At 32.5% G+C, this 11,622-nt stretch overlaps 2 protein-coding genes across 3 annotated transcripts; one reads left to right on the top strand and one right to left on the bottom strand.

The window, feature by feature from the left end:
* The first annotated feature begins 73 nt into the window (after positions 1–73).
* LOC137823073 (uncharacterized) lies at positions 74–3,946 on the top strand. The gene is made up of 10 exons (XM_068628189.1): positions 74–243; positions 315–373; positions 459–499; positions 620–651; positions 881–909; positions 1,376–1,412; positions 1,827–1,883; positions 2,097–2,173; positions 2,277–2,350; positions 3,691–3,946. The coding sequence occupies exons 1-10, from the start codon at positions 160–162 to the stop codon at positions 3,708–3,710; spliced, it is 510 nt and encodes a 169-aa protein (XP_068484290.1). The 5' UTR covers positions 74–159; the 3' UTR covers positions 3,711–3,946.
* Positions 3,947–8,194: 4,248 nt separating this feature from the next.
* On the bottom strand, positions 8,195–11,089 carry LOC137823070 (G2/mitotic-specific cyclin-2-like). 2 transcript variants are annotated; one of them, XM_068628183.1, is made up of 11 exons: positions 10,936–11,089; positions 10,751–10,827; positions 10,538–10,640; positions 10,403–10,451; positions 10,141–10,299; positions 9,938–10,060; positions 9,516–9,605; positions 9,202–9,423; positions 9,017–9,115; positions 8,759–8,937; positions 8,195–8,659 (listed from the first exon to the last, which is right to left on the bottom strand). In XM_068628183.1, the coding sequence occupies exons 2-11, from the start codon at positions 10,812–10,814 to the stop codon at positions 8,521–8,523; spliced, it is 1,227 nt and encodes a 408-aa protein (XP_068484284.1). In that variant the 5' UTR covers positions 10,815–10,827; positions 10,936–11,089; the 3' UTR covers positions 8,195–8,520. The 2 variants fall into 2 exon arrangements, with proteins under 2 accessions (XP_068484284.1, XP_068484285.1); XM_068628184.1 differs by having other exon boundaries at positions 10,949–11,089.
* Positions 11,090–11,622: the final 533 nt, after the last annotated feature.

Genomic DNA, 11,622 nt, shown 5'->3' with positions numbered 1-11,622 from the left:
TCTTTTTATAAATTATAAATTATAAAATAAAAAAGGAAATTAAATTGTTTTCATTTATTAATTGATAAACATGAAACGACGGTGTTTTGACGAGGTTGAACAAAGGTATTTTTGCTAGTTGGGTACAGGAAGGAAGAAGTTTGTGCGAAACGAAAGAGGATGGAGAACAGGGTAACATTACAGGAATGGTTTGACCGCGTTGACTCGGAGAAAAGTGGAAACATTACGGCGGTGCAGCTGAAGGTAAAAGAGTGTTTGTTGGTTCCGGCGATGCAATCTTAATCTTTCTTTTTTCTTATTCTTCTCTTTCTCAGGAAGCTCTGGCTGTGGGCAACCTGCAATTCCCACTCTCGGTGGTTCACCAGATGATCAGGTTTCTTCTTCTTCTCCGTTTTAATTCCTCTCATTATCTTTTAACTCTCAATTTCTGCTTTCATCCATTCTATGCCGTTCCATAGGATGTACGATTTCGACAGAAATGGTACCATGAACTTTCAAGGTACACATTCTCACTACCCTATTATCCACTTTCCACTTTTTTTCTTACTCTGTTCCTGCCTTTTTTTTTATTTTATCTAATTCCAACATTCCACTTTCTCTAACCCTCAAACAATTTCAGAATTTGTTGCACTCAACAACTTCCTTCTTAAGGTTACTACTTACTCTTACTTGTGCTGAATTACTCTACATTCTACACCTCATAACACTGATTCACATCGCATCACATGTCTGTAAGACTACCTCAATTATCATATTTTTTTCATCCTAAGTCATGCCCTCCCTTATCTGCAGGTACATCACGTTTCGATAGAGAAATTCGAGTTATCCTATGATATTTACCCAGTGTATTCTTATACGACTTAAATAAATGGCTTTGCAGGTTCAACATGCATTTTCGGATCTAGAGAGGTCATCATCATTTTATTTGTTTTCACCACCGTTATAAGTTTATGCAATGTCGTCTCGTGTCTCTTTTTATAAATTATTTTCCTTTATAGTTACACCTACTTAGATTTAAGAAGTGATGGACGACCTTTCCGAAAGAAACTGTTAATGTGAAGGTTCGTAAACCATGCGACTGTGGGTGGTTCGAATCTTAATACTATTGTGGCCCATTGCTTCTATAAAGTCTAAAAGTCTAAATACCTTTTATGTGATAGAGTGCCAATCAGTAGATTGGTGGATAGTACTATTGAATCACCCAAAATACAGAAGTAGTCGCTTTGGCTTCCCTAAAGTGAGGGATTCACTTTAGAGAGTAAAGTCAGGGGCTTTGTGATTCAAATTTAAATAATTACATAATTTTTTATTTGTGTGCTTTTCATGAGGATTGAATGGATGAGTCCTAACATTTGATAGGCTCTCGTTGATGCAGGGGTCGTGGTTTTCTTGTACCTGATGACGTATTTGAGGTATATTTTTTAAATTATTCTGAGTTATACCGTGTACTTACTGTAACTATTTTATTCCACCCAATTGTGCTTATAGTTCTTAAAACTAATCTCCCACCTGTAGAAACAAAATATCAAGGTCCTTTGTTGGTGTAATCTTGCATGTTCTCATCTTACAGTGGTGTCCGTGCATGATCTGTTTTTTCCTTGAGTGCTAGGAACACACCCTTTTATTGCTTATTGAAAACTACAAAATCAAGAGAGTCATTAATAAGATGTGAGACCTAACAGTTTTATGACTTCCTATCTGTGAGAAAGTGTGTTGTGCGTTGCTAGCATTTATCTTTTTCCAGTAATGAGAGACTACAAAACTCTGCTTATTTCACATAACATTCTCTCTTGCAACTCATCTTGATGAATTCTAAATGCTTCCAGGCTTTGGTAAAAATTGGTTTCAAGCTGGATTCTCCTGCTTTTTACTCTGTCTGTGAGGTAAAACATCTTTATATACTCATTTCTTTTTGTTCCTTTCTTGGAATGATAGCTTGAATGTATATTAGTAGTGAGATGGAGAATCCTATGATGCATTATGTTTGACTTATAGCTACTTTTCCTTGTTTTGACACCTAAAGTAAACTTTAGTTGGAATTCGCGTTACACATTAATGCAAAGACCATGCTAAATTATTTTTTTAATCCTTCTTAGAGCTTCGATCAAAGTAAAAATGGAAGGCTTCGGCTGGACGACTTCATATCAATATGTATATTTTTACAATCAGCACGGTATGTTCTCATTTTATACAAAATCCGGGAAAGGAAAGCCACAGATTTCTAACAGGGCGCCATTTTTTCCTACCTCGTTGAACTTTTATATTTTTATTTGCAGGAATCTGTTTAACTCTTTTGATACAGCAAAACAAGGCAGAGTTACTCTCGATCTGAATCAGTTTGTGTATTGCAGTAAGTACACACTAAGCTGTCTTATATAATTAGTCCACGGTTAAGTCAGAGTTAGCTACCAAATAATTTTTGTTTTAGAAAATATTTATCTCAATGGAGTTGTATTCTAAATAGTCCTTAAAGTAATGAAGTTATATAAGTAACTTCTAATGCATTAAATATCCAAAAATTTAGTACTTATTTATTTTACTAATATCCATGGACTAATTTGAAAGATTTTTCAATACTTAGAGAATTATTTAGTATGATTTCTAATACTTGAGGGATTACTTATATTTGTTTATTTTAGGAAATTTAGGAGAGAGAGAGAGAGAGAGAGAGAGAGAGAGCATACTTTAGAGATTAAATTGATGGTTTAATTTTCCTGTGTTAGCAAAAATAATTTTCTAAGTAGTCCTTAAAGTAATGAAATTATCCAAGTAACTTCTATAAAGTATTGAATATCCATCAGTTTGTCCCTATGTTTATACATTTTACTAATTTCCAGGAGTTATTCGAAAGATTTTCAATGCTTGGGGAACTATTTAGTATGATTTCCTATACGTGAAGGATTACTTAAATAATTTGTTTACTTTAGGAGAGGGTAATATTTTAGAGATAGATTGATGGTTTATTTTATTCTGCTGCGATGGCAAACACAATCAATTTAATTAATTTTTTTAAATCTTCAAACAATTAATTATAATGTGCTTTTTAGGCAATTAAAAAGAAATTGCAACTCGCATAATATAATGTCAAAATAGTTATTATGTTTTATATGAAATATTCTGTCATGCATAATCCAACTGGACTAGATGCTGAGCAGTTCTGCGAGACTGCGACTGACACTTAGTTTCTAGGAGTTGGGTTCCAATCAATCGATGCATTTGATTTCGTTTTATTTCTTGTTAAAACAAAGTGACCTGCCATTTGAAATGTAATTAATAAGGAATAAAGATCCATTCTTAGAATATGACAAAGTGTTTGCTCTGCTGCAATTCTGCTTAAATTTGGCATGAAGCACTTTGTTTGTTGACATGGACTAGCTCCAATGCCCATGTGAACTGGAAAGAAAAATTGCAAAACAATCTCACTGGGGCGAATAACTTATGATTGACTCGCATTTACCCACTTATTCACTACCATTTTATTACTACAACATCATGCAGGCTAGTTTAGGATTTTGAGGGGTAGAAGTAGAAAGTAATGAAATTTATTCTTGCTCTAGATGTACTCCTTCTGGCCATGCTATTTGGGCTGCTTCTAATGTATTACATTTGCCTTTGACTTGGCACATTGCTGCTGTATTAACTCCACATAATTTCTGATTCTTTCTCTCTTCTCTTTTACAATCTTTTCAGCTGCCAATTGCAGAATATGATTGAACATATGATGGCTTGGGAAGATGATTCACGAATACTTCACTTTGTCAACTACCATTAAGATGAATGAATTTGTGATGATGAATAAGATGAAAACATTTTGGGTTTGGACACTACTACTCATAAATGTACTTTCAAAGGAAAACAAACTGATTTCCACACAGGGTTTTTAAGTACTTGAGGAGTTGTACAATGATTCAGAAGAGGAATTCGTTTGATCTCTTTACTAGGAAAAGTCTGATTATTGTTGTTCATCCCTACACCCGGCCGTGGTAAGCTACTCTTTCGTTAGAAGTAGTCTCTAACCGGTTTGGTATTGAATCGTACTTAGCACACGTTTCCATATGTTACAATGAAATAAAGATGACAATCAATGTCGATCAAGTAACAGTGGGCAACTCATTTTTTCTCCATAGTGAACTCAATTAAAAAATATTCTCTAAATATCCTCTCACACTTTATTTCAAACTAGTTTTTGTTTATTATGCAACTTCAGAATTTAAACCCTGACAGAACGAGTTCTCAATTATGCATAATGGTTCTAGGTGCTAAAAAAAATTAGGTCAGAATTTAGCTCTCTTGAATTTTGACTTGTTTTTTTTCCTTTTGCAATTCATTTAAAAAGGGAGGAAAAAAATGTATAATAGAGAAACATGATTTAAAATAATTAATTAAAAATATTGAGATTAATTTTAATTTGGCTTGGGAGAAACAACAAAATAGAAAAATGTTTAAGTGTAGAAATTTTTTAGAAAAAAGTTTAGTAAAATCCCAATTTTGATTTTATAATATAATTAAAATAAAAAAATTTACTATCTTTATAATGATTTGTTTAAAAAATTCAATGAAAAAGAAGAAAAATATAAAATTGTATAACATTTTTACATGCAGATAAGTCATGTCAAATTTTAATATAATTCACACATAATTGAAGTTGTGTCAATTCAACACAACTTTAGTACAATCCATACATAATTGAAGTAGTGTCAATTATACACGAATTCGATTTTCAATACCATGTAACTAAAGTCATGATAACCTAACACAACTTTATTAACCATTACGGGGAAAAATACATGCTAAACAAATCATAGTTGAATTACACGACTTCATTATTAACACTAAAATAATGTTTGACCAACACGATTTTAGTATAATCCTAAACAAAGTCGTATTATGCAATCACTGCAATCACGACTCATAACGGTTTAAATTTATATTCTATGGTTTACATATATTGACAGTTGCTTTTATAATTGGAATGAACAAAGTTTTTGAATAAAAAAACAATATTGATTGGTTATGTAACAATTTGTATTTTCACGTTGACACGTCTTGTTCATTTACATAATTTAAAATTCTCCTATCCATTTCAATAATATTTGGTAAAAATTGAACTAGTGTAATAAAAATTCAATAGTTATGAGTAGTTAGTTTATCTACCTAGTTTTATTGGTATTTTTAGGATAAACATGTAAGTTTCAATAGATTCCCTTTGTTTATTTTATGAGCTCTTGATAATGAAGGTTTGCTCTTACTACTACTATAAACTAGATTCTTCATAGTTCTTAATATTTCTAATGATGTATTTTGAATGTGTATTTTGAATGTGGATTTTGACTTAGCTGTTGTTAGCAAAAGAAAATAAATAACGTAGCCCATGATTGAATATCCATAGTTTCTACATTGCAATGAAGGCAATTTCTAGCAGCACCATATCATTTTTTATATGCATCTGACGTAACTTTTTAAATTCAATTTTTCTTTGTCACATATTTGCTTACGAATGCTAATATCCAGAAGTCACAAATTTGTCTATGGATATCGGTATCCAGAAGTGTCAGTTTTGCCTACAGATACTAATATCCGGAACTAACCAAAGAAAAGGTTCATCAGGACATAAGCATCCAAAACTCAACCGGATATACACATCCGAAACTCATAACACAATTACAAATGAAAAATGTCTGGAACCCACATGAAAGTGAAAACTTGTTGTTCTGTGACGCATCTCCTTCTTTGGTGCCTTCGCTCTCTGTCGCCATCGAAGTGTCTCAAAAATGTTGCCTGAACGACGCCTGAACGTTGTCTGCGTGTGTGTAAGACTTCCGGAAGAGAATGTCCAAAAGAAAGAATGAAGAACATTGTGCTTGGCTGCCAGGTGTTGGGTGTACTTAAGTGTAACCTACTTTCCATTTCATTAAGAATGTTATGGTCATTTCACACGGATATGTTAGGTGTCAGTTAAAACTGATATGGTGTAGGGAGAATTTGCCTACAATGAAAGGAGGATGCAACTTATAGGTTGGGCACTCACTTGTAAGCATTCTTTGTTGAAGTAAAGAGAGAATTTAATTTTAATTTTACAAAATGTTGGAGATCCCACATCAACTAGAGATGAGGATATTTCATTGTATATAAGTGGGTGCAAACCTCACCTTATGAGTCGGTTTTATGGGGTTGAGTTAGGCTTAAAGTCCCCGTAATATGGTATCAGAGTCATTTCGAGCCTATCCTAACAAGTATTTGTTGGTCTTATCAGACCACCCGCTATCATATTGTTATCGGAGCATCCATCATATGTTATCCCAGAAAATAAGAGAGTCTTTATTTTGATAAGTTAATAATGTAACATTTATATAATATCATTAAAAGGAATCACACATACATATGTTTAAGATGTTTTAATACATCCTAATTTTATCATAATTTTATTCTTTATAATGATGTCTATATTAACAAACTTGTAATATATTAATAGTAATCGTTCTACTTGTTAAAAACAACTCTAATTATTATTTGATTGCAACACTTAATTATTATTAAGTGAAAAATCAATATTTGCATAATGTTACAATCAATATAGAAATTATGACTATGAAATATTTTCTTGTGCCTTTGATTGTTTTTCATCTTGTACTTAATATTATATTATTCTCAAAAGCAGTTAAACTATGAGTTGTGTGACCTACAAACATTATTATAATCAATATTATTGTAACGGGATTTAATCCTAAAAAGTTTTAAATTGTCTCAACTAAATAATTAAGTAATAATATTGCTACACACGAAAAGGATATCTAACTTTGTCCTAATTCTAACTGTAATCATACTCCTTAAAGAACTAATTTAAGTATCCATAATCTGAGTTCAATATTTTACCTATATACTTTGTTTCGTTTAGATTAAAGAGAGAGTGAAAAAGAAAGAAAGAAAAAAATAAAAAATTTAGTGGAAAGTTTAGAATAGATATTATTTATCTAATGAAATAAATTTTTAATATATATTTAAAAAATATTTTTTAATAATTTAATATAAAACTAAATTTTAAAATATAAGTTAGAATTAAAATAAATTTTAAATAAATAATGTTCACTTTACAACCCATTTTAATAATATAATATTCTTTTTAATTAAAAAACAAATAACTATAATTAAAATATTATGTTATTAGGTTATTAAGAGGCGTAAACATTTGGGTTACTTGTGCTTCATTGGAGTGGTTGTTTGTGGTTGGTTGTAGTGACTGTTGAAGTGAGTTTTCTTTCAGTTTTTACCGTATCACCTTCTATTTGAAATATGCAAATTGGAATCAACAATTTAAAAGTTAAAATTCGATTCGAGATTGTACAATTTGAATTTGTAAATCCTAATAATATACTGGATTCCCATATTTTTTTGATAATATATTGTACAATCCGATATGTGGATCCCACTGTATATAACGAATTTTTTAATATGATAGATTAAAAAAAAATGAATTCTTAAGAAATGATAAAAAGGGAATTTCACATTTATTAAGAATGTGTTGGAAGAACTATGGAGGTGGAGAGAAAATTTTGCCCCTCAATTTGGTTGCTTTTGGTGTTCATTATTTTCAATTTTGATTTTCGTGCATTCTCTTTCTTTCACTGTAAAAAGGGTATATCCGTCTTCAAATCCAAAGAGGCTGTAAGTGAAAATTCCTTCCTACCTTCAACAATTCTTTAAGACCATTTTTACCCATGACAATAATTTTTGTACTTGCTCCCATAAAACCACTCATTTTCATCCCTTGGTGCATGCCCCCACATGATGATCATTTTGAAGAATCACACATAAAATTTCTATCATTTAAGAATTATGAAGGTTTATCTTTTAGGGACAAATTGTGCTTATTCACAAGTGCAATTGTGCATTTTTTTTCCTTTCGGAAATGTAATTTGAAAAACTGTGACCATATTGAGGGATCGTAAATGAAATTGGATGACGTATTTTATATAAACCCTAAATCCTAAACTTAACCCTAATTTTAATCTCATCGCAATCATTACATAACTTCTAGAACTGTGACCATATAATACGTAAATGAAATTGCACTAGAAGTTAGAACTATTTTGTCTAAACTTTAAATCCCAAACTACTAACCTACTAATTTTATGTTATCGCAACCATTACATAACTTTTAGAAGTAATAGTAGTAGTTTAAGAGTAAAAACACCACTTAAAAGACAACAACACTTAAGTTTCTGTTGATAGGCCTGTGGAGTTCCTCAAAGCAAACTACAAGCAAACTCTCAAAACAACCAAAACTACAAGTTTACTTGCATTCCCTTAATTATCTAGTAGAAACGGGTGTTTCTATACCACTTAGTAATATAGCCATTTTATACAATCTTCTATGAAAGGTCCCCTTAGAGTTTACATCCACCACAACTTATGTATGCAGCTGGGTCTTGTGAAGTTCTCAAAACAAACTTCTAAAAAACTCTCCAAACAACCAAAGCCATCTTATGGAAATTGCTAACCAGAAGTTCATGCGCGTTCCCATTAATTATCCAGTAAAAACAGAGCTGGTTCTATTTTTGTGGCACAGCCATACTTCAATGTACTGTACTTTCTATATACACCAGTGAGTTTCCCTGATCCAGCTTTCCCATGGAAAGTAACCATCAGCCTTGAGCATTCTCTGACATCACAAAGAAGGAATAAACGTTACACTTGAGAAATTCAGCAAAATCAACTCACAAAAACTGACCACTATAAAGACATTGCAAAAACAACTCACAAAAGCTGCTCTTCTGAGTAATCAGTATACCACTCGCTAGTCTTAGTCCATTGCTTAAACTGGTACATGCTACACTGAGCTGTGTATATGGCTGCAGCAGCTAGCAAAGATGGTGAAAACTTCAGCATTTTGCATTCCACCAAGCAAAGCTCAACCAAGAAGAAGGACAAGAGCTCCAGCTGATACAGTTTCATAGATCCCATACTGGTTAAGTTACTTTGGTATTATATTCATAGTAAACAGTGCTGCATTACTCACCTTTTTATCAGAATGAGCTGCCTTAAGAAATCTTCTCATGAACATGTATGGAGTAGGCACAGACAAGTTGAATTGCAAGATGTTCATCATCAATTTCTCCTATTGGCACATGTTTCATTAGATGCTTTTCTAAAAAAAAAGGGAAATAAAAAAAGAAAAAGAACAATGAAGCATAAACTGCTTACCATATCTAAAAGTTCATCTCTTGTATATGCCTTGTCCGTTATCAGAATGAAATCCTCAACGGTAGGGACTGAAACCTCCTCGTACTTACAAGCTATTAGCATAGCTGTTACACCAACTAACTGAAGTTTCTTTCTGATCATTGACTGACGCTCCAGGAACCTGTCTATGAGATTGACAGTAAGGAACAATGTCTCCTCCAAAAGCTCAAATTTGTAGTGCACCTGTTAGATGCAATAAAGCTTGATTAAGTTTTGAGAAACTCAACCTCAACACTTAAAAGACTTGTCACATACACATGAAAATGAAAATGTACCTCAATAAGCCAGTCAATAAGAATAGCTCTCATCCTCTCATTAATGTCAAATTGACTAGTCATGTAATTTGGAGAGACACAGCTTGAATTCTGCAAAAGAACTAATGGGTTAACATTTTCCCATCTGATCAATCAGTTTGTATGAAGGCAATTGACAAAATCAAAGCCACAAAAGCGCTCTGTCCTGTTTGATGTTGCTCTGATCTATGAAGGAGTTTTTTTTTTTTTAACTATTTGGAGGAACAATGCCATGAATGTCCAAAACCAACAAAAAAATGTCTACTTAATTTTGTAATTTTAAAGAACAGCTGTTCATTACAAGAACCAACCAGCCAGATCTTAAATATTGGCAGTGTACTATGTGTTGATGATGCGGCTCACTAGCGTACATGTCTAGGCAGTTAGCAGAAATTAAATGTTACCTCAATTTTCTTGTAGAGAATGTAGATATCATCAATGTACTCAACAACTGCAAGTGGATCTTTCCTATCGCAGGCGTCGATGTCTAAAACAGGTTCCTGCACATCTTCCATTTCAATTTCCTCCTGAGAAACAGAGGAGCACATGACATTATGATGCTGTGCCAAAAAACGCAGAAAATGAGATGAAAAGTTGAAATACTTACTATCCTGTCTATTTCGTCGAGCATGGCTTCAGTATGCTTGACGAACACAGGAACTGCATTGTCACTAGCATCCTCGTCATCATCATCGTCAATATCTATGATTTCAGAGTCTAGGTGGTAACTTGTGTTTGGGGCCAACGGGTTCTGTTTCTTAGTTGCCTGACATAACAGGATAGATAGGAGAGATGAGAGAGTAAACAAAATTAAAAAAAGGAAAATAAAATTATCCACATCTGGTTTATGGAAAGAGAAGAGTACATACATGAGGCTGAGGAGCTTGGTGGTGCCCAACTGTGTGTCCTTTGCTATTGCTGTATCATCAAAGAAATTAGAAAAAGAAGAATGTATTTTGAAGTGTTGTCAAACATTAGAGAGAGAGATTGGAGTCAAATTGTACCAGGCATGAACAGGACTTTTGTTATGCATAAGATTCTGATTGATGCTGCGGAGAGGCAGCCGGTGATGGAGGGGCTTCAGAGTCTCCTCCATTCTTGGATGCCCTTTGTGATTCAAGGAAAGGGAGAAACATTAAAAACAACGAAACCTCAAAACTCGTCCTCGTATACCAATTATTCTTATTAAAACAAGAATGAATAAGGAAGGAACCAACCTTGAAGATCTGAAGAGGGCAGAAGCGGAAACGATGGCAGGCGATTTTCCTTTGAGGCGTCCATTGGCTCTGCTATACTGAGTGGAAGCATAAACATGAATCAGAAAAATTGGAAGAAGAAGAAGAAAAGCAAGATCCGTTAAAAGAACATAAACAAAATTCAAGATAACTGGGAAGATCCTTACGCCGCTCACTCACGCTTATACGAATCCGAAGAAGAAGAAAAAGAAAATGAAATCTGAAAATGGAGGCGACAGCAGAAGCCAACACTCAAAATAAAAAGAAGAAATATAATGAAAAGCAAATTTCAGACGGTGATGTTGCCGTGTCACTTCTCATAGCCGTTGCCCCAGCTTAATAACGGCTACTTTATTGTTGAAATTTGAAAAATGTTTAACATTAAGGTTAAGTTTCACCCTTTTTCTTGAAATCTACTACTACTTCAAAATTAAAGGTTTAAAAATAAAATACAAGCTATTTCATATTCTTTTTAAAAAAAAAATTAAATCTCTTTTCCAATTAATTGTTTTTTGTTAAAAGTTTATAAAATTATCTGTCTCATTTCATACAAAAATGAGGAAAATAAAAATATTCCGACAAATTAATTTCATTAACAACAATTTCATTAACACCTTTATTTTAACGATAACCAAATATGTATAAAAATATTAAAAAATGCACTTTTTTAAAAAATAATTTTCTCCACTAACTTATCATTTTCTGGAGTAATCTTTGCTGTCAGCTTTTTTTTTAATTAAGGATAAAAATAACAGTTAAAAAGACATATTTTAGGTCAACTTTTTTTAGTAGTTTTTTTAAATATTACCATAATTAAGAATTAACTACTTAACCACAAAATATTTTTTTAAATA

This window comes from Phaseolus vulgaris, chromosome 9 (genome assembly GCF_000499845.2).
Source record: "Phaseolus vulgaris cultivar G19833 chromosome 9, P. vulgaris v2.0, whole genome shotgun sequence".
NCBI lineage: Eukaryota > Viridiplantae > Streptophyta > Magnoliopsida > Fabales > Fabaceae > Phaseolus > Phaseolus vulgaris.
The sequence above is the reverse complement of the archived record's forward strand: the minus strand, read 5'-3'. Positions and strand labels throughout refer to the sequence as shown.

Bases quoted from the DNA above. Each gene is read 5' to 3' on its own strand.
- LOC137823073 (XM_068628189.1), top strand. From the start codon at position 160: ATGGAGAACAGGGTAACATTACAGGAATGGTTTGACCGCGTTGACTCG. The intron at 910-1,375 runs GTCATCATCATT...TCGTTGATGCAG, and splicing joins GCATTTTCGGATCTAGAGAG to GGGTCGTGGTTTTCTTGTAC. The intron at 1,413-1,826 runs GTATATTTTTTA...AAATGCTTCCAG, and splicing joins TACCTGATGACGTATTTGAG to GCTTTGGTAAAAATTGGTTT.
- LOC137823070 (XM_068628183.1), bottom strand. From the start codon at position 10,814: ATGGACGCCTCAAAGGAAAATCGCCTGCCATCGTTTCCGCTTCTGCCC. The intron at 10,641-10,750 runs GTTGGTTCCTTC...TGAATCACAAAG, and splicing joins GCCCTCTTCAGATCTTCAAG to GGCATCCAAGAATGGAGGAG. The intron at 10,061-10,140 runs GTAAGTATTTCA...TCTGTTTCTCAG, and splicing joins TCGACGAAATAGACAGGATA to GAGGAAATTGAAATGGAAGA.